Genomic DNA, 26,738 nt, shown 5'->3' with positions numbered 1-26,738 from the left:
GTCTTTCCAGAATTCGTTTATAAAATATGCCGCTCAACAAATGTGTTGATGTCTGCGAGCCTGGTCCTACGCTAAACACTGGAGATTGGGAGAGATGAGACGCAAGCAGAAAGGCAGGAAACAAATTGTTCCCCAGGAAAAAATCATATTGCTAGTCAGCATGGTGGATTGAGCTAACTCGTAAGTACCCACCTCCTGCTCCAAATATGTGAGGATGCTGACTGACATAATTTACTTTCAAATAAATAGCCAATTTCAAAGAAAAAAGTGGAAATTCCCAGGTGGCAGAAAGGAAGACAGCATTCATCCTGAAGGTAAGTGGGTATTGAAGTCACAGTGAGCCCCCGACACAAGGCTTGGATACAGATGGGCCTCAGAGCATAGGGGCTAAGGTTTGAATGCCCCAGGGAGATAGGAGACAGCCTCAGTGCCTTTGAAGGTAAAAACAAAGAATCCCCTGGCACTTGAAAGAAAAGGCTGCTTCTGGGTAAAAAGATTAGAGGAAAACAAAATATTAGCTGTAGTTGCTTCTGGGAAGGGAGTTTGTGATGTTGTACAAAAACTCCTTAGGAAGAAAGAAGTCCTGAACTCTTGGGGGAGGAAGAATGTTCAGGAAAGCCTTCCCAGAGGAGGGACTGCTGGAGCTGGCTTGAGAGAGGTCCAGCCTTAGCAGGTTCGAGCTGCCAGAGCCCGCACTTGCCATCAGAACCCACGTCTCTTGCTTAGTTCTGCTTCCTGGACTGCCTTTTCATAGCTGTGCTTCCAGGAGTCCCTGTCCAGGTTTCTAACGAATCATTATAGATAAACTTTCTTTCTCTTGCTTTTTGTTCTCTGGTCCTTTCAACAAAAAACACATTTATCCTCACAGATCTCTAGGTCAGCTATAGTTCAACTGACCTAAACTGGTTCAGCCAAGCAGCTCTGCTTCAGGTTGAGGATTGACTGGGCTGGACTGGGCTCCTGTGTTGATTGGTTTCAGGTTTGCTCCATGTAGTTCCTTCTGGGTCCCATACCAAAGTTGCGGCAGCTACCCAGGGCATGTTCTGGTGGATTGCTGGGGCACAAGAGGCCAAAGGACAGACACCAAGCCAGAGAGAAATCCAAGAAGCTCTAAGAACACCAAGCAAACTTATACACAACTAGGCATATCATACTCAAAATGCTAAAACAGAAGACAAAAATCTTAAAGGCAGCTCAGAGGAAAAAATGACATTGCCTACAGAGGAAGCTAAGAATTATCAGAGACCATGCAAGCTAGAAGACAATGGAGTGACTTTAGTGCTGAAAGAAAAACAAAACAGTCAATTTAGAATCCTATACCCACTGAAAATATCTCTCAAAATGAAGAAGAAATAAAGCTTTTTCTCAAAGAAAAACTGAGGGAATATATTGCCAGGAGAAATATTAAAGGAATATTAAATATTAGAGGAAGTTCTTCAGACAGACAGAATATGATGCCAGACAGAAACTTGCATCTACACAGTGAAATTAAGAGTACTGGGAATGGAATAAATGAAAGTAAATTTTTAAAAAAAATTTAATTGCCTTAAAAAAATAATTGAAGTCTGAAGTAGGAGGTCATCAAACTTTCTGTAAAGGAACAGATAAATAGTTTAGGTTTTGCAGGTTATATGATCTCTTGCAAGCAATCTACTGTTTGTGGCATGAAAGCAGTCTTAGACAATAGGTAAGTGAGCATGGTTGTGTTTCAGTAAAACTATTTATGGACTCAGATTTGGATTTCATATAATTTTTATGTGCCGCAAATTATTCTACTTTGATTTTTTTGCCAATAATTTAAAATTGTAAAAGCCATTCTTAGCTCAGGGGCCATACAAAAGCAGTCAGTGAGCTGGTTTTGGCATGCATGTGGGTCATCCTTTGCTGGCCCCAGGTCTAAAGCAAAAAAACTAGCAATGAATTGTGTATTTATAGTGTACGTTAAATTTTTTAAATGTGAATAAATGAATTGATATATCCATATGATGAAATACTAAACAATAAAAAGTAATAAACTTGATAACGTGCAACAACATGGGTCAATCTTAAAATAATTATGCTGAGTGAATACCAGACAAAAAAGACTACATACATTCCATCCATATAATATTCTAGAAAATGCAAACTAACTAGTGACAGCATGTAGTTAAGCGGTTGTCTGCAAGTGTGAGGTGAGGCGGGGTTCGGGGTAGAAGGGGAAGAGAAGGAAGGATTTCAGAAGTGAAGCAAAGCATGTGACAACAGCATGGAGAACAGAAGGGAGGAAATGGGAATCTACAGTTGTAAGGTCTTTATACTATCCATGAAAGCAGGATATTTGAAGGCAAATTGGTTAATTTAAAATATGTATTGTAAACCCTAGGGCAATCACAAATCAATCTCCACCTCTTGCCTACTCTCAGTCCCAGGGTCTGGGGACTTTTCTTGGAAATTCTGAGACAAAGACGATTCAGCAATATTTCACAGGGTCAGATGCAGAAAGTATGTGAGAGCTGGGGCTGCCAGAGTCATGAACCCAGGGCCTGTGGGAGAATGCAGTCAACATGAAGAAATGGGCAGCTGAGAGAGAGAGAGGGGGGACGCAGAAGGGCAAGAACTTTTCAGTTACGTAAGCCAGTAAATCTTTTTGCCTGTGCTTTTTTTGGGGGGTGGGGGGGTAAAATTTCCTGTCACTTGCTGTTTAACAAAATACCACAAATTGATTAAAGGCCTACAGGAGAATATCTGCTGCTTTGAATTTCTCCAGGTAAGGCCTGCACCTTCTTTTAAAGCAGAGGTCCCCAACCTTTTTGGCACCAGGGACCGGTTTCATGGAAGACAATTTTTCCACGGACCAGTGGGGAGGGATGGTTTTGGGATGATTCAAGCACATTAAATTTATTGTGCGCTTTATATATTACAGTGTAATAATAGAAATAATAAAATAATTATACAACTCACCATAATGCTGACAGGAGGCAGAGCTCAGGCGGTAATGTGAGCGATGGGGAGCAGCTGTAAATACAGATGAAGCTTCGCTCGCTCACCCACTGATCACCTCCTGCTGTGCGGCCCGCTTCCTAACAGGCCATGGACCAGTACCCGTCCGTGGCCCGAGGGTTGGGGACCCCTGTTCAAAGGACTTGATCGATTAGGTCCACCCAGGCCAATCTTTCTTTTGACTACAGGGTCAACTGATTTGAGACCTTCATTACCTCTGCAGAATCCTTTCATCTTTGCCGTATAACATCACTGGAATCATGAGACTGAGATCCTGTGATAGTCACAAGACTTGCCCACACTCAAGGGGAGGGAATTAATTAGGCATGTATGCCATGGGGTGGGAATCTTAGGGACCATCTTAGAATCCTGCCTGCCAGAGTGACCTAAGATGCCCCTGTGCCCTGTACTCAATCATGAATCTCTTGGTTTCTGGGATTTTCCATGTTCTCCCAGATTTCTAGGTTGCCCTCTGTCTGACCTCTTTTCACTTGGCTTTGCAATTGCCTGGTTACTTGTCTCTTCCCCTTTAGAAGTTGAGCAACTCAACATTTGTCACTCTACGGCCCACCTCATAGCCTAGCACTGGTTTGGGCCATAAACATTGTATGGATAAGTGGAGGTGATTCTTATTGGAGATAAGGATTAATCTAGATGACATCAAAGACCACATTCAATGCTAAAAAATTCGTTAATTCACCCTGCTGACTCCATCCAGTCCAAACTCTTTGAATATGGTTTAAGAGGTTCTGTCTAACTTGTCCCTGCACACTTCTCTGCCCTCACTAGTGTCAAAGTTCACTTTGTCTTTCATGCTGTGCTATAAGAACACTAAACCACTTGTAGTTTCTAGACTATGATTTGCTTTCTGTTAGCTTCAAGATGGTGCCTGTGCTATTTTCTCAGACTAGAATGCTCTTCCCTACATCAACTGACCTACATCAATTGACTACAAATGTTCAAAGGAACTTAATTGACTAAGTTGATTAATGGTACTGTTACCAACCCAAACTTGGGTCTGCTTGCCCGTGCACAGTAAAGCCAATCTACTGACACCAAGTTGTGGTGAAAGAAAGTGCAGCATTTATTGCAGGGTGCCAAGCAAGGAATCCAGGCAGCTGGTGCTTAAAAGACAAATTCCCTGATGGGTTTCAGGCAAAGGTTTTTAAAGACAGGGTGAGGGAGGGGGGTTGTGCAGTGCTTGATCAACTCATGGACATTCTTCTGATTGGTTGGTGGTGAGATGATCGGGAGTCAACATCATCAACCTTTTAGTTCCAACTGGTCTATGGACAGCATACAGTTAACTTCTTCCACCTCGTGGGGGTTTCAGTATCTGCAAAACAACTCAAAGGATATGGCTCAATATTATCTACAGCCCTTGAGGAGGAACTAAAGGGCCTTGACTTTGTTCAATGTCTAAACTATTATTATTTTGTCTCGTTTGACTGTTTTCCTTTCTTTCTGTATTTTTCTCACTTCTCAGATTAAATTTGTTTTTTGGAACTTGAGGAAGGCCTAGGAGGCCAAAGTTTTTCTACAGACAAGGGGCAGGCAGAGGACATGGTTGGCGGGTTGGGGATGGTGGGGGAGTCTGTCCTGGGAAGGCCCCATAGGGTCCTGCTCAGTTACAGTACCAAAGTGATTGTTAAAATTTACTAGATTTATGAATGGAATTGTAAAATTTGTCAGTTGAAGGAAAAACAAGGTTTGGGGATTTCTAAATTTAATACATTGAGTATTAGTTTTAAAAATCAAATGAACTTCAGAGTAATTTCTGCTCATGAATGCTACCCAGAGGACATAAAAGAGGACTTAAAATGTGATGGTGGACCATGCAACCTGAATGAAACCAAGACGGGCCAGTAGTAATGGGTTCCATGTGCTAGACGCCTCAGAATAAAGAATTGTCATGGTAGGGGTCATCCAGCAACCAGAATCATGGGAGTTTCAGTGAGGGAGGCCTAGCACTGGAGATTTAAGAGGTGGGGCAGTTTCTGGCCACAACGATAGGGGCGTGACCAAGGGAATGAGTGGCCTATTGAAGAGAAAGGACTGTCATTGGAGACGAGGCGGTCAACGACCTGATAAGACAGACGCTCCTTTTGGATGAATGGCCAGTTTTGTATAACTCAAAGGGAATACTGCTTACATAACCGTCTATGTGAACAGCGTCTTTGGCATTGTGCGGTGCACAGTCTGCATAACCCTATGCGATGGTTCTGCTAAACCCTGAAGTCACCAAGTACGATGACAGGAGTACCTGTGGGGAATGAGACAGCAGGTAAAATTCTTGGTAAGCAAAAACAGAGTGAACAATTATGGAGTAGTTACTATATGCTTGGTAGTGTTCTGAGCACTTTCCCAAGAACTCTTGTGAGTTCAGTAGTTTTATTATCATCAGTATCATTTTACAGATAAGAGAAACAAAAGAAATGATAAAATCTGCTCCTGAACACATTTCTTCAAGAGTGCCACGCTCTGCAAATTCAGTTGCAAATAACTCTCCGAGGCGCGCTCCCCGCGCTCTTCCTCTCACCGCTTAGGGCGCCTGCGCGCGGGGCCGGGTGACCGCCGGCTGCCCCCGCCGCCGCCGCCGCCGCCCGCCCGGCGTAGCGGGGTCACGTGCTGGCACGGGGCGGAGCCCGCGCGGGGACGCCTGCGCGCCGCGGGCTGACCAAGCCGAGCTTACCCTGGGGAGCCGGCGCTGGATCCCGCGGCCGCTGCCTCGTCTTCTGTCGGCTCCGCCGCCAGCCGGGGCTCGGGCCCGGGCCCGGGCCCCCGGGACATGGCCGTCCGGAGTGCGCAGGATGATGGTCCCACCTCCAGCCGCTGGGACGGCGGCGCGGGGAAGGCAGGTACGGAAGCCGGCCGGGGCGCCGGGAAGCGGCCTGCGAGGACGGCCTGAGGGACAGGGGCGGCCTTAGGGTCAGGGGACAGCTGCCGGAGGAGGGGGCCGGGGGACCCGGGACGACCGCGCGAGGTGCGAGAGAGGAAAAGGCTGAAGACCCGGGTCACGTCTGAAGTGGAAGAGATCCTGGAATTGGGGGTTAGCGGATGCTGAGGGGACCGGAGGAACCCTGGCTGCAGACCCGCACCCCCAGTGGGAAGGACGGGGCGGGCGGGGGCCCCGCGTCCCACCTCGTCGCATCTGGAGAGGAGAATTGGGTCTCCCTGAGAACCGAGGCCAAGCCTCGCCCCCGACCGAGACTGTCCGGCCACGTCCGCAGGCTCCGGGGGCCGCCTCCCTAGTAGTGGTCAGGCCGGTTTCCCACACTTCATTCATCGGTCGCAGTCTGGAGTGACGCGGTGTCCGTGGACCACATATTTCTTTTAATTACCTCGAAATTCACTCTTTAAAGTGTACAGTTCAGTGGTTCTTAGTACATTTTTACAAGGTGGGGCAACCATCGCACTAATTCCAGAGCCTTTCTAATGCCAAAAAGAAAGGCCATCATTCCCCAGGCCCCATTCTCCACAGCTCCTGGCAACTACCAATCTACTCTGTCTCATCCTGTGCCACCTATTTTAATGTTTAATTGTGTAAAAAACGAGTCTATTTTTTTATACTGTCTTATACTAATTTCCATGAAATCATGGTTTCGTTGTGCGCTGTTTTCAAATATCTTTTACATACAGTTAATAAATGGAGAAGACTAAGGTAACTTTCCCACTTTTCCATCTTCTGGTGGGTGGTGCCCATAATAGAACCAACCACATATTCAACCCACGTTTTGATGAAGCACCTGGTTCTTCACATTTTGTTTCTCTGGGTTCATTTTGTTATTGCCCTTTTCTCCTATTCTAATGCTGCATGGAAATGGAGCTCATTCCTTGTATTACTCCTCTAGGCCCTTTGGCCTTGTAACCCTTTGCTGATGTTTATATAACATCTGTCCTCATGGCATAATAGTCATTGCCTCAAGTGGTATGGGTCTTGTGACATGATGTAGTGCAGCTGTGCCTAGGTTGCGAGACTTTATCCTTGTTTCCTTGATTTTGCTTCTTTGGATAAGTGGGAGGAATTTAGAGATGAGAGGAGTTTGTTTTTCTGTTTTTCTTGTTTGTTTTTGTTTTGTTTTTAATCATAGGAGAATTGACAAAGTTACTAATACTATTAACTCTCTTTTGTAGAGGTTACGATTAGATTGGTTTACTGTCTAGAATATTTTTCTCCATTTTGGGGGTTAGTCTTTCTTCATATGTGCATGTCTTTATTTTTCAGGTAGTTAATGAATCTCTGATAATTTGGGTACTGTTTGTTGAAACTAATTAGTACCTCCAAAAACAGAGTTTCTTTTATTTTGTTTTTAATAGGAACCTTACTCAGAATAAGGTAAGGTTTTCCTCTCCCACTGTATTTCTCTGGTACATATATGAAGTTCAGGCATAAATTTTTTTTTCAAGCATAAATTTTTAAGTTAATTTCCAATGTCAACATCAGGAGTTCAAGGGTGGAGCAGGGGGTGTCTGTCTGGGAGGATCTCTTTCTGACTTGCTCTTTCATGGTTTTGATTAAGGCTAGCTCTGCCTATTTAAGTTTAACTTCTGTTTAAAGTCTGGAAAGCTTTCTTGACATGCAAACTTAAACCAAATAATCATTATGGAATTTTATTCTTGCACATAAGATTCATTTATTAAGCGTGTAGATCATTTACCTGATCTAAGTCACTGATGTGTATTTTGCTGGTATGGAAAAACTTTTAGAGGAAGCATAGCTAGTGCTCATTTTTAGCCATTGCCCTTTCCTGTGTATTAAGTTCCCCAAGCCAGATGCTTTTGAAGATACCTGTTGCTCTAAGGAAGCAGAAATCTCTACCTGAGTTCCGTAGCCAGAGTAGGGAGAGGTTTGAGACAATAACAGACTCAGCCATCTTTATCTGAGTTGTTAAGAACTACTGTTTCAGTGCTCCTTATTTAAATGATCGTTTTAATAGAGAGCAGGCCAAGTAGTACCAATGTCATTCCTTTTTCCTTTGTTGAATGAATTACTTTTCAGGCAGCAGGGATTTATTTATAGCAGCGTCTTATATTTTGCAGCCGGCTCTAGAATAGTCATTTCATTCTGTCGTGGTTACGAAAGCCAAGACCTTTATTATAAAGAAATTTGGAAGATATCAGCTTTGGAATATATAATACATCTCCCTTATAAGGGGAGCAATTAAAAAATTGGAGAAGAAAGGATTCAAGGGGATTTGAAAATGTGGGCTTTTATCCCAAGCCCAAATATCGCATTCTCAAGTCCAGCAATGTGTCCTACCCCAAAATCCATATGTAAAATTTATCTTAAAATAGTTAGACATTAATTTTAACCTTTTTCCAAGCATCCCAAGAATAGCTCTGACTTTCCTCTTTCTGAGGTGAAGAGGATATGATGTGTAAATTAGTTGTGCATTTGAGACTCTGCAGAACCTCTTCTCCCTCATTGTGTAGTCTAGCAGTTGAATTCATCACTTTGTAATTTATACATCTCTAGCTCACTTGAGTTTGCTGTTTTCTCCTCTCTTTTTATGTCACAGTCAAAGCCTGTATGTACGTTAGGTGCAATGAAATATTTGTCTGTGGGTGTGGCACACGTAGGAGTGCCTTCTTCATCTGCCACTAACATTTAATTGCTAGAATATGGGATTGAGAAAGGCGATATTGGGGTCTGAACAGACAGCCACTAAAATCCACAATTGAGCAGCATTCTACTCTGGGAATCACCAATAGCTTTAGAAAAAGGTCAAAGTGCCTACAAATCTATGTAGAGTTTTCTGGTGTGGATATTCTTAACAGTAATATGGGGAAAATAATGCCATTTACTATAGGCCAGTTTTTCCAGAGGAACAGTAGCTAAGCTAAATTATTTGTTCTGTTCCGCTCGTATGTGTTGGGTTCCCACAGAGCATCAGAATCAAGATGATAGCAGTAAATTTTGAAATGCAGGATTTAAGTAGAATCCAAACAGAGTTTTTAGAGAAGTAAGTATTGGAGCTGTGGTTTGGGTTCAGAATTAGTTAAAATTTTGGCATATTATTTACCAAAACCTACTGGAAATCCAGCTGATTGCAAACAGTTTTATTTCCTCCAAGATATAAACAGTGATTTTCCTTTTCCCCCAGATTGCTGAATAGCTTAAGTGGAAAGAGGGGTAGGGTGGATATATGTCTTGAAAAATTGAGGAAAATTTTCCATACTCTTAGAAAATAGGTTAACAAGGTTTCTAAATGTCAGCTGTCTCGGTAAATGTTTAGTATTACCATTTAAGTGTTCTTAATTTATGATGTGTAGAAAGTACAAGAGCACTCTAAGTTAAAAAAATTTTTTAATATCTGATTTTTTTCTTTGTTGGAAATTAATTCAATTCCTGCACATATTTTGTCTCAGCCTATGTTGTTATATAAAGTCTTTTCTGTTTTCTGTGTCTCAGTGATCCCTCTTTGGGAACATAGAGCCTTCTCTTCCAAAGGATGGCCCTTTGACCCAAAGTAAAATCCCTCCCTGTCTTCCCCTTCAGTGGAGGATAAATCCAGTCCAGACTCTTCTATTAGCTGCATTTACTGCAGTCCTTCCAGCCTCTCTTCCTTTACCTAACACTTCAGCCACTTGGAATTTTTCTGTTTTCAGGGCATGATGTTTCTTTCATGTGACAAGGTCTTTGCACGTACTCTCTGGAATGCTCTCCCTTCAGCACACTCTTCCATGTGCAAACTTTTCTTTAAGGAGGTACCACAATATATTCTTGGTGAAGCCTTTCCTGATTGCCTCAGAAGTAGTTATTCTTTCCTCTGGGTTTTCATGATTCTTCATGGTTCTGTTATATCATGTGTAATAATTATGTCACTCCCTACTGTGAGCCTCTCAAGGGCTGGGAGAGAGTCATATTCATGTTTTTATCCCACTATGGTGCTTACTACAAGTAGTTGCTCATTAAATGATCGACTGATAAATGAATGGATAGATCAATGGACAGATGGATGGATGGTAAGACATGCCCAAGCCAAGGACTTGAAGCACTTTGTAAATAAACATTTGACTAGTTAGGTGCTGTGCTGACAGGAAATTGAGACTTGATTTTTCATGATTTCTAGGTAACTATTTAATTTAGCATCCAACCTGGGACATTTTTGAGAGTGTGGATGGGAAGAAGAGTTTGCTATGAACAGTTATGCCAGGACTATAGGTGTAAACCAGAAATCTCTCAGACAAACTGGAACAGATGGTCCCCTACTAGGTCACCAAGGAAAATAACAGTCTAGCCAGGAGAACAGGTTTGCCGGGGTGAAAAAGCACCTGGTCCTGTCTGCACCTCCAATTGCACGTTAACTCCAAACCAGTTGGTGCCTCTGTTTATATGGTTTATGTCACAGTTCTCATAGATAGGTAACCAGGGCCATTAGTACCAACTTTCATTTGCGTTAATAATGTGCAGCTTTATCATGGAAACAATTTGTTTGTTTGTTTGTTTTTTGTTTTGTTATCATGGAAACAATTTGTAGACTGTTGCCTCAGAATAGAACAGTACTGAGGAAAGCCGCTTAGTGTCTGTTCTAAAACAGACATCTACCTTCTGATGTTAGTCCCTTCTAAAGCCTAACCTACTTCCACTGTTATTCCTCTCTAAAGCCTAACCTACCTTCCAGTGTTATCTTCCACTTTACATTAACTCCAGTGCCCTGTACCTAGTATATGCTACATAAATACTTATTATTTTTATTTTAAAAATTATTTGTTTATTTATTTTGGCTGCTCTGGGTCTTAGTTACAGCACACGGGATCTTCATTGCAGCATGCGGGATCTTTAGTTGAGGCATGCGGGCTCTTTTAGTTGTATCATGTGGGCTTCTTAGTTGTGGCATGAGGACTCTTAGTTGCAGCATGCGTGCAGGATCTAGTTCCCCGGCCAGGGATTGAACCCCATCCCCCTGCATTGGGAGCATGGAGCCTTATCCACTGGACCACCAGGGAAGTCCCCATAAATATTTTTTAATGAGTTCATTTACTGTTAAATGAAAGGGCCTGTGCTTCTGTCTCCACGCCTTTCTTCAGCTCTCCTCCCAGCCTCTCAGAATCCTCCCCTTTCTTTTTAAATTGCACTCTTCAGTAATGCATTCTCAGATTAGCCTGACCCACAGCTGTCTGAACTCTTGGTGTCTGCACATACCTTTTTTGGGCAATTATAGTGCACTGCTTTGTGACATCTCTTTGGTGTTGTCTAGTTTAACTTTTCTTGTGTTTGCTGTTCCTAAAATCAGCCATTCTGGTGAAAACTCTGACAGCCTATTATTACCCCATTATTTTAGATAGAAACATTATAATTTGATGCACATTAACCACAAACTCTCGACCAGTCTCCTAAAAAAGTAATTTAAACACAGCAAAATGCCTGTGTATAAATAAGAGACTACCACATAAGGATATAAGATCCTTAAAACAGTACTTCCTGATCATCAGTAATTAATATGGTTCTTGAGAAACCGTTGCTTTGTATGCAGTATCATGCCTCTCTTACCACTAGCCACACTGGAGACCCAAGTATACCCTTTGACATTCTACTTTTGAAAATATCTCCATGTGATTCTGATGTTTTACCAGTTGTATTAGTGTGTAACCGGAGACTTTTTCCACGTGTGGTTTTGTTTAAAAAAGTAAAATTGAGGACTTCCCTGGTAGCGCAGTGGTTAAGAATTCCCCTGCCAATGCAGGGGACATGGGTTCGAGCCCTGGTCTGGGAAGATCCCGCATGCTGTGGAGCAACTAAGCCCGTATGCCACAACTACTGAGCCCATGTGCCACAACTACTGAAGCCCACGTGCCAGAGCCCATTCTCTGCAACAAGAGAAGCCACTGCAATGAGAAGCCCACACACCGCAATGAAGAGTAGCCCCCGTTCTCCACAACTAGAGAAAACCTGTGGGCAGCAACGAAGATCCAACGCAGCCAAAAATAAATAAATAAATTTATTTTAAAAAGAGAGAGAGAGAGGTATGCTCTGTAAAGTTTAGCATTAAGAAAGCACAGTCATTCTATTAGGAAAAACTGTTAGATATATCTGAATGTACTGGGCATTTATTATAATTGTATGTCCTTTTTTGTTACTTATATGGCATATCTCCTTAGTGTTTTGTACACTATGTGCTAGTGAAATATCGGTAGATTGACTTCAAATATACCTACCTTACCTCAAACCAAGCAAGGAGATTGAGCCCTGAAGAGAAAATGTACAAATGCTGAATATGTGCCTAATGCCCTTTTCCCTTCTGTTTTGCAGACTTTAATGCCAAAAGGAAAAAGAAAGTGGCAGAGATCTACCAGGCTCTGAACAGTGATCCCACTGATGTGGCTGCCCTTAGACGTATGGCTATCAGTGAAGGAGGGCTCCTGACTGATGAGATCAGGCGGAAAGTGTGGCCCAAGCTCCTCAATGTCAACACCAATGATCCACCTCCTATATCAGGTAATTAGGGGTGAGGTGCTGTGAAGGGGAGCTTGTCTAGGAGGCAGGGAAAAAGAATGCCAGGGTCTTTGATTTTTATGCTCATTTCAAACCAAGAGTAGATGAGTAAACACCTAAAGCATTTTAGGATATGCTTGAGCCTACTCTGAAAATAAGACCAAACTGGTAAGTAGAATTTTAATAAAAAATGGAATGAGTTTTTATTAGGTAGGTAGGTAGCTAGCTATTACTGGCTAGTTAGGGGAGTTTATTAAAAATGTATATTCTGGGGCTTCCCTGGTGGCACAGTGGTTGAGAGTCCGCCTGCCGATGCAGGGGACACGGGTTCGGGCCCCGGTCCGGGAAGATCCCACATGCGGCGGAGCGGCTGGGCCCGTGAGCCATGGCCACTGAGCCCGCGCGTCAGGAGCCTGTGCTCTGCAACGGAAGAGGCCACAACAGTGAGAGGCCTGCATACAGCAAAAAAAAAAAAAAGAAAAATGTATATTCTGGGAATTCCCTGGTGGTCCAGTGGTTAGGACTCCATGCTTTCACTGCCGAGGGCCCGGGTTCGATCCCTGGTCAGAGAACTAAGATCCCACAAGCTGCATGGCATGGCCAAGAAACAAACAAACAAAAATGTATATTCCAGTTTACATTCACTTAGAAGTGGGTAGGAATATGTATTTTAACAAGAATCCCACCTAATTCTGACACACATGGACTGCATTTTGAGAAACGTGGGGCTATAGGAAGAGGTAATACCTCTACGGTCCTTATAAAAACAAAAAAACTTTTTATGAGGAAATACTAAGACCATTTTGAATTCTAAAATTCTGTAATTCTATGAAAAACTGTTACAGTTGGCCCCTCCAAGTCCAAGGATTCAACCAACCATGGATCAAATATATTCTGTAAAAAAAAAAAAAAAAAACCTCCAGAAATTTCCAAAAGCAAAACTTGAATTTGCTGTGCTCTCCAACTATTTACATAGCATTTACATTGTATTAGGTTTTTTTTTTTAATTTATTTATATTTAATTTATTTATTTTTGGCCACGTTGGTTCTTCGTTGCTCCGCACGGGCTTTCTCTAGTTGCTGCTAGCAGGGACTACTCTGCTATGGTGTGCATGCTTCTCATTGCAGTGGCTTCTCTTGTTGCGGAGAATGGGCTCTAGGCATGTGGGCTTCAGTAGTTGTGGTGCATGGGCTCAGTAGTTGTGGCTCGCGGGCTCTAGAGCACAGGCTCAGTAGTTGTGGCACACAGGCTTAGTTGCTCCATGGCATGTGGGATCTTCCTGGACCAGGGATCAAACCCATGTCCCCTGCATTGGTAGGCGGATTCTTAACCACTGTGCCACCAGGGAAGTCCTGTATTAGGTTTTATAAGTAATCTAGAGGTGATTTAAAATATACGGGAGTTGTAAAACAACTATACCCCAATAAAAAAAAAATAATAATTAATTAACAAGTATATGGGAGGATGTGCATGGGTTATATGCAAATATTAGACCACTTAATACATGGGACTTGAGCATCTGTGGATTTTGGTATCCTTGGGGGTCCTGGAACCAATCCGCCTTGAATACTGAGGGGCAACTGTACTTATTTGCAAGGCCCGTGTAGTAAAAAAAAAAAAAAAAACTTCCGCAGAATACAAAAGAAAGTACAGCAAAACAGTGAATCCACTTTGTCATTTATTCACTCCACAAAAATTTATTGCTTTCCTGCTATGTTTGGCAAAAGTCCAGGTGCTGGGGATTCTTTCATTCATTTGGCAAGTACTATTTGTGCTCCTAATGTGAGCCAGGTACTAGAGATGATTAAAACAGCCTCTGCTGAAAAAAGTTCACAGTGTTGTGGTACAGCCGAGTAGATGGTATTTTTGTTTTATTTTTTAGTATACCTATTTATTTTATGGGTTTTTAAAATTAATTTATTTATTTATGGCTGCGTCGAGTCTTAGTTGCGGCACGCAGGATCTTTTGTTGCGGCGCTGGTTTCTTCTTCATTGCATCACACAGGCTCTGTTTCAGCATGCAGCCTTCTCTCTAGTTGTGGCGTACAGGTTTTCTCATTCTGGTTGTGGTACTTGGGCTCCAGAGGGTGAGGGCTCTAGTTTGCGGCACTCAGGCTCCCTAGTTGAGGCACGCGGGCTTGGTAGTTGTAGCGTGTGGGCTTAGTTGCCCCACAGCATGTGGGATCTTAGTTCCCCGACCAGGGATCAAACCCACATCCCCTGCACTGGAAGGCGGATTCTTTAACACTGGACCATCAGGGAAGTCCCTGAGTAGATGTTTTTTTGTTTTGTTTTGTTTTGTTTTTGCGGTATGCGGGCCTCTCACTGTTGTGGTCTCTCCCGTTGTGGAGCACAGGCTCCAGACACGCAGGCTCAGTGGCCATGGCTCACGGGCCCAGCTGCTCCGCGGCATGTGGGATCCTCCCGGACCAGGGCACGAACCCGTGTCCCCTGCATCGGCAGGCGGACTCTCAACCACTGCGCCACCAGGGAAGCCTCCTGAGTAGATGTTTTAAGTTGCCCCTTGTTATTATCTTTGGAACCGGGCTGCCTCAGAGCAGTGATCTTTTTGTTGGAAGGAAAAGGCATTGCTGTATTCACACTCTAAATCCTGAGATGGTGTTCCATCAGATTCCAGATTTCCCATATCTTTATAAGATGAAGTCTGTGTATGCGGAAGTATTGTACAGGCTCCTCTAGTAAGTTTTGATTTCGGTTATGAAGGAAATGTACACTTTTATATATATAACAGCTAGAGACTGCCTCCTTACTTTCAGTTGGGCTTAACAACTGAACACAAGTACTGTCTCCTGCTTGCAGTGTCTTAGTTTTAGAATTGCAGGGTCAAGAGAGGTTAGGTTCTTTTTTATGTGAGTTTATCTTAATACTCCTTTCTGAACAGCTCAGTGTTCCCTAGACTTTACAGATGTTAGAGTTTTTCCAGTGGTCTGTGGTTTCCACATTCATGATCTTATTTGATCCTTACAGTAATCTGAGAGGTACACACGGAAGGGAGTAATCCCCATTGTACAGATGTGGGCTTTGAAATTCAGAGCAACTCCCGGTGACACACAGTAGCAGCCTGCATGCAGCTCCTGGCCTCCTGACTTCTCCTCTGCTGCTCTTTGCACCCTGTAGCCTCCTGGATGATCTGTGTTCCCTCCTCTTATGGTCATCATGACTTGCATGAAACAGCGTGTTTAGAACTAAACCAGGGATTCCTCTCCAAATGTTGTATCTTGAGTCATGTCCCCTTCAAGAAAAGCCCGAGTATGTCTTTCAGGCCTTTTATGTCATGCCAGGATGTTTTGCTCCTGATGTGGCTTCCCAGACGTTCTTGCAATAACATGTTCTTTTTCCTTCAATAGGGAACGACCTACGACAGATGAGCAAGGACTACCAACAAGTGCTCCTGGATGTCAGGCGGTCTTTACGGAGGTTCCCTCCTGGTGAGACGCGCTCTCGGTCTTCCTGGGTCGGGGGTGGCGGGGTGGCTTCTGTCCCAGTTGCACTTACTTTCTTGTGTTGGTGCTTGCTTGTCCCAGGAAGCTTCCATCCCAGCACAGAGCGTGACCACATGCAGGACCCTACCTCCTCAGGGACCCATTGTGCTCCTCATCTGCCGCGTCATTCTTTCACTGTCTCAGTCAGTTCAGAACCGCACTGTGAAGGCCTGAGCCTAAAATAATGTCTTTTGGCCTAGAGGTGGTAGATGAGAGAAGAGGGTTTTTCCCCCTTCAGAGCCTTAGAGGAGACTTTATAGGGATTGCTAGAGCCATCGGTCTGGCTTTAAAGAGCCGATTGGTTTGGAAGTGGTCACTATAACAAGAACTATTAATATCTTCATTTATACATAGCGGTATCTTGCATATACGTATATTGGGGCCCTTGGACTGGAAGGAAGGCCAATCACTACATGTTTAAAGAGTCTGTTCCTGAAATTGTCTCCCCATTCCCAGGAATAATGAGAAGAATAACCATTGTCTCCAGTTTCACAATGAAGGAAACTGGCCAGCAAACCTCATCTATTTCTCTTCCTTTGGCAACTCCACCTTAGGTCCATGAAGAGAGGAGAATTGCTGGAGGGAACAAGAACCTCTAAACCCATTTTCTCACTCTTCAGAACCCATGCTCTGGCATTGGATTTTGTCTGTTAAAGGGCCTCTTTCCTGCTTGCACCCTTGGTTCCTGGAAAGGCTCTTTTCCTATCCTGCTGGTCTTGAGGAGACCACATAGACAGATGCATTCCATATTTTTCCCTAGGTAACCTGTTTTTCCTCTGAGCCCTTTATTCCTCTTCCACTTATGTGACATCAGTCTATGATATTATTCTTGTAGGCTGAACTTTCCATGTGGTTTCATATTTTTTTACATTCACGTTCTTCTGAGCTTAGCTGACCTCTTTTATACTGAAAATTCAAATAAGGTTTACTTTTTTTCTCTCGCTACTTTCATTACTTTACCTATCCATAGTAGTTGGTTTACTCCATGTTCTTTTTTATCTTTTAGAGTGTGCCTTTTTGAGAAGGGGTAGGTAGAAACGGGCAAGAGATGAGCTTCACTCTCACCTAAAAACCTTTGTTCGGTTTAGTCTGGGCTCTTGTATTAGCTGTTTTCTCTCGTAAGATCTGTTTTTGACTGGAAAACCTAATGGTGTAGGAAAGCTGTGCTGTGTGCCGTTCTTCTAAAACAGGTCATGAGGCCAAGGGTTGGCATTTTTATACTAAAAGCCAGATGAGCCGAGGAGCCACACTGACCGCTGCCAGAACTAGGCACGCGCGCCAGAAGGTCTCCCGAGACAGCCTTTTCTGTTTCCAGCTGCGTCTTTGGATCAAGGACATCAGTACTTCCTGTGATATTTAGTTTGTTTCTGAGGGCAACATGCATCTCTTACATTTTTTGTTTTTATATAATTTCATACCTACAGAAAAGTTGCAAAAGTAGGACAAGGAATTCCCCAGGTGGCTTTTACACAGATTTTCTTATATGTCAACCTTTTACTATATTTACCTTAGTATTGCTTTCTCTCTCTCCTTTGTGGTACACACACGCAAATTTTTTTCTGAACTATTAAGAATAAATTACACACATGGTGCCCCTTTATCCCTAAATATTTCAGGGTATATTTTTTTAAAACACGGCTCTTATTACATAATCACACTTAAAATCAGTATCACATTGACAGTATTTACTGCTAATACAGATTTTATTCAGATTTCACCATTTATTCCAATAATGTTCTTTATAGGAAAAGGAGATACAAATTCATGCATTTTCCATTCAGTCTTCATATCTCTTCAGCTTCCTTTATTCTGGAATAGTCCCTTTGTATTTTATGACAGGCCAGTTATTTTATAAAATCTCTCTCAGTTTCGGTTTATCTGGTGTTTCCTCCTTTTAAGGTTCAGGTGATGAACTCTTGATAGGAATTCCACCAAAGTGGTGCTGAGTTTTCCCTGCAGCACATCGGGAGGCACGTGCTGTCCACTAGTCACACTGTTGGTAGCATGACCTGTGGTGACCCGGGTTTTAAGATGGTGTTGGTTGGGTTCCCCCACTGTAAGGTAGCCAGTCTGTGGCTCTTTCCTACATGTCAGGCAGTATCAACAGTGTGTGTATCTTGAATGTGTTGCCAGATTGTTGTAATTAATTTTCTTTTATTAAACACTTTCTCTGCTAATCCACTGCTGACCGTCTTCCTAACCTCTGTGTTACTAGGCTGCTTGCCATGTTCAAGTGCATCTCCCCTGCCCTCCCCTCCCCAGGCATGCCAGAAGAACAGAGAGAAGGGCTCCAGGAAGAACTGATCGACATCATCCTCCTCATCTTGGAGCGCAACCCTCAGCTGCACTACTACCAGGGCTACCACGACATCGTGGTCACATTTTTGCTGGTGGTAGGCGAGAAGCTGGCAACATCCCTGGTAGAAAAATTGTCTACCCATCACCTCAGGTACCAGCACAAAGCAGCATAAGAGGATGGGTATCACTCCTCAAGTCCCCCTGGGGATAACTCCTCAGCCCATTTCCTAGTCAGTGTTTTCAGTGGTTTGAACCCCACTCCACCTTACTGCCCCCAAACCCTGATCCCAGTATTTGGTCTGACCAAGCTCATTGAATTGTCTCCTTCTAGGGATTTCATGGATCCAACAATGGACAACACCAAGCATATATTAAACTATCTGATGCCCATCATTGACCAGGTGAATCCAGACCTCCATGACTTCATGCAGAGGTATATATGTGTCTACATTTATGTGTGTACGTACACACACACCCCTCTTCAGCTTTCTCCTAGCCTTTGTTTATTCTTTACAAGTGTAGCTCAGTTGCATCATCATCTTATGTCGATTAGTGTTACGTTCTTCCGAGTTGTCCTTTCCAGTCATCAGCAGTCTGGATAATTCAGTTCTGTGCACAGTCTTGGAACACTCTTTGGGTGCTGTGCCTCTTGGGGGGATAGAAGAGAGGTCACAGCCCATGCCCTTGAGGAGCTTACCTCTAGTGGAGGGAGGTGGACAAGGTAAGTACGCCAAGGTAGACTTTGAGGTTACTGCTGCAACAGAAGTACAGAGTTCTGTAGGATCCAGAGGCGAGAAAGGCAAGGCCATCTGTGGGTTGCTTTATTCACCACATACCAAGGAGAAGAAATACACTTTGCAGTTCTCATATGATTTTTCTCTTCTGTTTAGTTGGAAATGTGTCCTTGGCCAATGCCTGCCTCTCTTCAAAAAAGAAAAAAAAAAGGCTGTGTCTTAAGGTGTTTCAGTCACCTCATGTTAACTGTAAAATTAATACAGTTGTGTTTTCAAGCCTGAGAATATGTGCCTGTGCCCCCCCAAAGGATGGACTTTCTCAGAAGGAAAATGGTGGTGTAGTTCTCTGAAAACAGCTAATTCTTGTTGCTTTAGTTGATGTTTGTTGGCCATTAGGAGAGCACCCAGGGAGATAAGGCCACCAGGACCCTATTGTGGTATTAGTGTCATGATGTTGGGTATATTGTAAGGACTTTCTGTGTTGTGAGGAGAAGATGCTGAATTTGTAGGTGGCTGAATTTTCCAAAAAGCATGTTTCTCAAATGCTTTCTTCACACAGCACTGAGGACAAAGAAGGCCCAGGGAGGGGGAAGGGATGACTCAGCAGGGAACCTAACATCTGGACTTCCTTGCTCCTAGTGCCGAGGTGGGGACCATCTTTGCGCTCAGCTGGCTCATCACCTGGTTTGGGCACGTCCTGTCTGACTTCAGGCACGTCGTGCGGTTATACGACTTCTTCCTGGCCTGCCACCCACTGATGCCCATTTACTTTGCAGCTGTGGTAGGTATAGACCATGAGCCAGCAGCTTGGTGTGCATCCTCAAATCCAGCGTGATCACGTTCCCTAAAGGGAAACCTGGTGATTATGGAAAGATGCCAAAGACAGCACTTCCCCAGGCTGGCGTCTCTGGACACTGTTCTGTGGAATGTTAATGGGAGAGTCATGGGAGAAAAAAATGTTCTGTGTAACAGTAAGTTTGGGAACTGCTAGTTAAACAGAATTGTTAGATTTGTTTACTGCTTGATTCTTCTGAACTGAAAATGCTCGTGTGCATTGTGAATTATCAGGGTTTCTGTTGGCGACTCCTGGAGCTCGTACAACCCCAGCTCCGGGTTTAAGAAAAGCAGAAGTGTGGCATTATGATAGAAAGTTGAGATGGCTTTTAGTCGGGGTTGAGGGGCCCCAGTTATCAGAGGGGCCTGAACCATCCGGCGTGAGGGTGGAGGTGGGCACTCACAGCACTCTTCATTGTCCTTTAAAGAGAGCAAGACCATTCTTTCTGCTGTTTTGAACCATTTCTTCTGTGCTGGAGCTAGGAATCTCCAGTAATCCTTCTTCTTTCCTTCCTCCTAAAAGAACCTCCTTCATTTAATTGGTCAGCCTTTCACGTCATGGGGTGGAAGTTTGCCTCAGCAGGAAGGGTTTGCCCAGTGGGAAAAGTGCTCAGATGTGTACATCATTATTTCCTAGATGAATACAAGAATTTGCTGAACCTTTGGGGTGAGCCCTGTTTGGTACCAATTGAAATTCACCTCTAAGGAGAATGGAATGAAGTGGCCAAGGCCCTGTATGTTCTGGTCTCTGATGCAAGGCCTTGCTCCCCACAGATCGTGTTGTATCGAGAGCAGGAAGTCCTGGATTGTGACTGCGACATGGCCTCAGTCCACCACCTGTTGTCCCAGATCCCTCAGGACCTGCCCTATGAGACACTGATCAGTAGAGCAGGAGACCTCTTTGTTCAGTTCCCCCCGTCCGAACTTGCTCGGGAGGCAGCTGCCCAACAGCAAGCTGAGAAGTGAGTGGGGCCATGGCACCGGTTGAACAGGGGTGTTCGTTAGTGAGCAGAAATGATGGAAGACTGTGTCTGGTGGGGACGGGGCTGGGAGTGGTGTTTCCAGAGACCTATGCTTATGCTAGTGGAATCCCCACTTGAGACTTCATGGGTCTTTATAAGAAGAATTTTCTGAGCAATGGATGTCTCTGCCCTCAGCCTATTTAATCTAGTTTTTTCCCTCCTTCTCTCATCCCATTCCCTTCTGTCTCCTTCTCCTCTGCAGAACGGCAGCCTCTACCTTCAAAGACTTTGAGCTGGCATCAGCCCAGCAGAGGCCTGACATGGTACTTCGGCAGCGGTTTCGGGGACTTCTGCGGCCTGAGGAGCGAACAAAAGATGTCCTGACCAAACCAAGGACCAACCGCTTTGTGAAGCTGGCAGTGATGGGACTGACGGTGGCACTTGGAGCAGCCGCTCTGGCTGTGGTGAAAAGTGCCCTGGAGTGGGCCCCAAAGTTTCAGCTGCAGCTGTTTCCCTAAATGCTTGAGAAGACACTTCCTCTTACATGACATCAAGGTCTCACCCTTCCATGGACAGATTGGGAGGGGGTGGAATTTCCTTTATTAAAAGGGTTTCTGTCAAGGGTTTTCTATTTCTGCACCCTTCCCCCCGTCCGTGGATGCCTTTGCCTCAGAGGCCGGTAGCAGAGCCTGCGTGACGCTGGGCACTCGGGTCCTGAGCACAGAACTCTTTCTGCCTCACAGTGGGCTTCTGAGTGGGCTCTCTGCTGCCCCCTCTTGTGTTGAGGGAAGTGGGTTTCTGCAGCTCCCGGCTGCCTTCGGAACCCGCTGGGCCTGGTCACTGGGGAGCATCTTGGCTGCTCGTAGTAAGCTGGACCACTGAATGCCCTCCTGGCAGCTCCTCCCGTTCTGACTGCTTCAGCCAGACAAAGAAGGACGAAGCTGCTGCTAAAGAAGTCAGACCTTGGAATGAAGGCGAAGGGGCAGAGAAGGCCAGCCTGGGAGCAAGATTGGCCCCCTTTTAAGAACAGCTCCATTAGCTGGTCAGAAATCTAAGAGACACATGTGAACTAGGTTACTAGGTAAATCCTACCTATTTTCAGGCTAGAAATCACTTGGGCATTTCCAGTCAAACAGGAAGGAATGTTACATTTTAGGGCGCAGACATAGGCTGGTTTTTGCCTGCCTTTTTTTTTTTTCCTCCTTATTCTCTTCCACAAGCCACATGACAATGCATATAAAAGACACTTTTACTACTATTTTTAGAATTACATACACCCAACATGTACCCTCACTTTTAAAGTAATAGTTCCTTCATGGAAAAAAAAAATCGTTCTCGTCAGAAGGATAAGCTTCTAAAACCCTGCAGTTTCCTTTCTACTCAATTATTTAACATTTCACTTTAGTCAGAGTTGCTATTTGTAAGCAGCCCCACACTTCCGTAGTGCCCTCTTCTTCTCCAGCTCCCCTTCCTTCCCTCCTGTTTTCCTCCAGTCACCCTTCTACTCCCAAATAGGCATCCACTCACAACCTTGGCTTTGTTTTTTGGGTTTAACTTATCTCCTCAGCTGCTGGTCTCTCCTTCCTGGTAGGAAATGTCACTGGGAACTCGTCCGCACCCAGAAGGGGACAAGCTGCATCCTGAAGCGTGTGGCGGGAGCCTGGGACAGCCAGCTCGAGGCTTCCTAAGGACTCTCCAGGTCTCAAGAACAAGGTGGATATTCACTTCCTCTGGTACAGCTTTTCCTATAAGCGAAGCCAGGTTTGTTTTAGATTAACTGTGGCTTGAAAAAAAGTGCCTTTTGCTGCTCTGAAGAACTGGGGTGTATAGTGTGAAGCAGCCATGTATTTTTATTTTCCTGGTCTGTTGCAGGCACTGTTCTCTCTTGGCAGGTGTTTTCTTAGAGTAAACATGCCAGAAGCACTCCACCCCACCCCACCCAGACCTCCACGTCCTCCCCGTATGCCCACGGTGTGCAGAGTGATTAGGAGAGGCATCTGTCCACACTGAGTTCACTAAGCACTTTACAACCAAAACAAGCTCGAAGTGGCAGGTCATTCTCATAGCAGGAGTCCCACCTGGGGTTAGCGTGATGTGGATGGATGAGTCTAGAAAGTGGTAGATTTATCAAGACAAAGGAAATTCTTCCAGGATCCAGATGACGTGACAGAAGTTCCCAGTCTTCTCCCGCAACAAATTTGTCCTCTTGTCATCTTTCCAAATGGGCAGCATCGGCCCCTCCTGCCACAGGCCCTTGGGCGTGTCTGTAAATACTGAAGGAATTGATGGGGAAGAGGAAGGGAGGTGCATGTGATCAGGGTCCCAAGGCCATGGCTTTTTGGATCCCAGGAAGCAGGTGGCATTGACTTTTGTTGTGGCCTAGGAAGGAGGAAGTTCATTTGTTTTATAGCTTTTCTGACATCAGGATTATCCCCTGCCAATGAGAAGAAAGCATTATCTTTTTACCTTCAAGTGGTTTACTATTCTGTAAGGAATATGTGTAAATATTTTGTACAGAGCCCTGTATGAAATAAACAGCCATATGTGGCTACTAATCGCTTCTGTCATTCTTTCCTTGTTGGAGTGGCTTTAGCTTTAGACATCTGGCCTTGATGCTCCCTCCCTTCCACCCCTGACCTGGAGATGTGCTGTATCTGTGGACTCCTGGTTGGCCTTGACTTGCCCGGAGAGCTTGGACAGTACCTGCAGTCCTGTTTCTGTTTTTCCCGAGGCAAGAACCCACGTTGCCTGGGTCCACTGTTTCCTTGGCCCAGAGGGGAGACGTAAGGGGGCTGAAGGCTGAGCAGGCATCACTCAGCTCCCCAACCGTGTCCCATCACCGTAGGCCAGCTGCCCATGCTGTCCTTTGATTTGACTTGTGGAGGACACAGGGCTGGCCAGGACACCGCCCTGCCTCTGGGACCTCACCAGAGAACTGCATTGAAGGAGCAATTGGTTTTCAGTGGCAGTTTCATAGTTGATTGAATGTAAAGAGAATTTTGATAAATAGAAAACTGAAGGAAGGGTATGTGTGGTGAAATAAATATTTGGGTTTTGTCCCCACTTCCCCTGAAACCCTTAGAATTTTCTGAGTGATAGGAGTGTCTTTTGTTCATAATGATTTCCTTTTGATCCCACCTGAGTTTATGCTAATGAAGTGACTTAAGGTGGGATCCCTGGATGGCACAGGTCACCGGAAAGACCAAGTGATTAGAGCGTGAGAACTTTGAGCCCCACCACTGACCTCCTGGGAGGGGAGGGGAGGCTGGACATTGAGCACTGCAAAAACTCTTGATTCAGAGATCGGGAGAGCCGCTGGGTTGGCACACACATCAAGGTGCTGGGAGGGTGGCATGGCCCGAGAGGGCTTGGGAACACTGCACCCTCTTCCCCCCGGTTCCTTGCCCTATTCATCTCTTTTATTTGGCTGTTCCTGAGTTGTGTCCTTTATAATAAATCAGTACATGTAAGTAAAGTGTTCTCTTGAGTTCTGTCAGTACTTATAGCAAATTACTGAAACTGAGAGGGTTTTGTAGAAACCACTGAACTTGTAGTTGGCCAGGCAGAAGTGTGAGTAGTCTGGGCACCGCATTTGCAGCTGGGTCTGAAGTGGGACAGTCTTGTGGGACTGAGCCCTTTAACTTGTGGCATCAGATGCTAATTCCAGGTAGTTAGTGTCAGAACTGAATTGAATTGTTGGACACTCAGTTGGTGTTGGAAGTCAGAGAAGTGGTGTCAGAAAATACTGCACAACACGCAAGGCTGAGGGGAAATTAGTGTAAAAATAATAGCTGAAGGGCTTCCCTGGTGGCGCAGTGGTTGGGGGTCTGCCTGCTGATGCAGGGGACACGGGTTCGTGCCCCGGTCTGGGAGGATCCCGTGTGCTGCAGAGCGGCTGGGCCCGTGAGCCATGGCCGCTGAGCCTGCACGTCCAGAGCCTGTGCTCCGCAACGGAAGAGGCCACAACAGTGAGAGGCCCGCGTACCTCAAAAAAAAAAAAAAAAAGCTGAATAACAAGTGTGGGTGTTTTGTAGAAAGATGGAGTGGGCAATGGCAATGGAAGGGTACTTGGGGGTCAGGCCAGGGAGAGCTTTGAGCTCTGTGGAAGGGAGTTGGGACTCTCTGTAGGCAATTTGGGGGATGAGGATGGGCCATGACCAAAACTGGGTTTGGAGAGAGTTCCTGGTGACATGATGGCAAGTGTGTTCCTTCCTGGTTATGTGAGCTTCTTCAAGTCACTACATCTCTAGAACTCACTGTCAATGACAGTAAAATAGGGATGGTCCCATCCCACATGGACGCTTTAATGAACTGATGTTTGTGAAAATGCTTTACAAACTGAAGTTGTGCAAGTGTTTTGATTCCATTTCAGTGAACATTAATGGATCAATAAATGCCTTAAGCCAGCCCTGCACTTGGGCCCGGGGAGCTCATCCCCGGATTAAGTGGTGACTGAAAGGAAGAATAGGCCAGAGGCTTTTGCCAAATCCAACTAAAAGATGATGGGGCCTGAGGCTCAGCCTGCTTGCTTTCTTCCTTTTGCTGCTGGTGACTCCCTGCTGCCTTTTCCTCACAAAGGCCCTTTACTTGCTAGTTGTCTTTTCTGCAGATTTACATTTGGTTGGAATTTGCCAAACAGCTATTTTTTTTTTTTTTTTTTTGCGGTACGCGGGCCTCTCACTGTTGTGGCCTCTCCTGCAGCGGAACACAGGCTCCGGACGCGCAGGCTCAGCGGCCATGGCTCACGGGCCCAGCTGCTCCGCGGCATGTGGGATCCTCCCGGACCGGGGCACAAACCCGTGTCCCCTGCATCGGCAGGCGGACTCTCAAGCACTGCGCCACCAGGGAAGCCCTGCCGAGCAGCTTTTGTGAGCTGGCAAGGCTGTGGGCTTGCCTCCAGCTTCCTGCTTTTTAAGTGAGTGGCTTTCACGGCAGCCCCGGACACTAGAAGACACATGTTACTCTGGCATGGGCTGTGGGGCCCATCCACCACTTCCTGCCCACATTAGCAGCTGCTCTTTATCTGAGCAAAGTGCTTCCCCTTGCCTTCCCCATCCCTGCAGAAAAAGATTGTGTCACACAAGCACATTTGGGACCTCCGGCTGCTTCCTCAGGTAGATGGTCTGAGTCCAGAGCCTGTGGGGTTTGGTTTCAAGTCCGCCCTGGAGAGTTGGTGCTGGGGCCCAGTTTGGGGTGACCCCTTGGGAGGGGGAGGCACCTCCACTTGACCCTGCAGTAGGGAGCACTTGTGAGCCTGCCCATCTTAGATCCTTCACCCACTGGCATGTGAAGTATGGCGCTGAAGGTTAGAACCCCGGGACAGCCCTGCGCCCCTCCATTTGCCCTCCTGACCCATTTGGCTGCAGCAGACATAAACTCGATGCCCGCCTTGGTGTAGATGGAGTGGGCCAAGTGAAAGACACACGCAGCCCATGTGGTCCCCCCCCTCTGCCAGCCTCAGTTGATACAGCCATGGGTAAAGAAATGTCTCAACACTTCTTAGTACTCATGGGAGAAAGAATGGTGCAAGGGCACAGGAAAGGCCGTGTGAGGAGAGCTGGGGGTGACGAGGACTGTGGTGAACTAGATCAGGAACATCACGTGACCCTGGACCTGCCATGTGGAAATGAGAAGCCAGGATTACCAAGCTTCGACTTTTGCAAGAGAACTTGGGCATCTAGATTTTAATGTAGCATCTCCAATTTAAAAATACAACCAATTCAAATTTCTAAAACAATACTGTGGCTTGCTGGTTTATACCTGTGCACCAGAAGAATGGTCTGCTTTCTTCCCCTACAGGCCCTGGCAGGAGAGGGAAGAGGGAGGAGCCGGTGAGAGCAAGCGGTTAGCCCTGACCTGGGCCCCGCGTTCTCCTGCATCACAGCTCTGGCAGCTCTGCTCAGCTTGCCGTTTCCTCCAGTCGTGGCTCTGCCTGACTTTCCTGCTCCCGGGGCGGGGGTGCCCCTCATCAGCCAATGCAGAGCAGGAAGG

At 45.3% G+C, this 26,738-nt stretch overlaps 2 protein-coding genes across 2 annotated transcripts in view; one reads left to right on the top strand and one right to left on the bottom strand.

The window, feature by feature from the left end:
* BCL2L1 (BCL2 like 1) overlaps window positions 1-26,738 on the bottom strand; it is an 871,182-nt gene that overhangs the window by 250,769 nt on the left and 593,675 nt on the right. The gene's annotated exons all lie outside the window — the stretch shown is intronic.
* TBC1D20 (TBC1 domain family member 20) lies at window positions 5,609-23,302 on the top strand. The gene is made up of 8 exons (XM_012534116.3): window positions 5,609-5,837; window positions 12,233-12,418; window positions 15,785-15,865; window positions 18,182-18,368; window positions 18,549-18,650; window positions 19,591-19,732; window positions 20,560-20,747; window positions 21,010-23,302. Exons 1-8 carry the CDS (start codon window positions 5,768-5,770, stop codon window positions 21,263-21,265), a joined length of 1,212 nt encoding a protein of 403 aa, XP_012389570.1. The 5' UTR covers window positions 5,609-5,767; the 3' UTR covers window positions 21,266-23,302.

This window comes from Orcinus orca, chromosome 16, assembly GCF_937001465.1.
Source record: "Orcinus orca chromosome 16, mOrcOrc1.1, whole genome shotgun sequence".
Classification (NCBI taxonomy): Eukaryota; Metazoa; Chordata; class Mammalia; order Artiodactyla; family Delphinidae; genus Orcinus; species Orcinus orca.
Note: the sequence above shows the minus strand (reverse complement) of the source record. Positions and strands in the feature narration are given on the sequence as shown.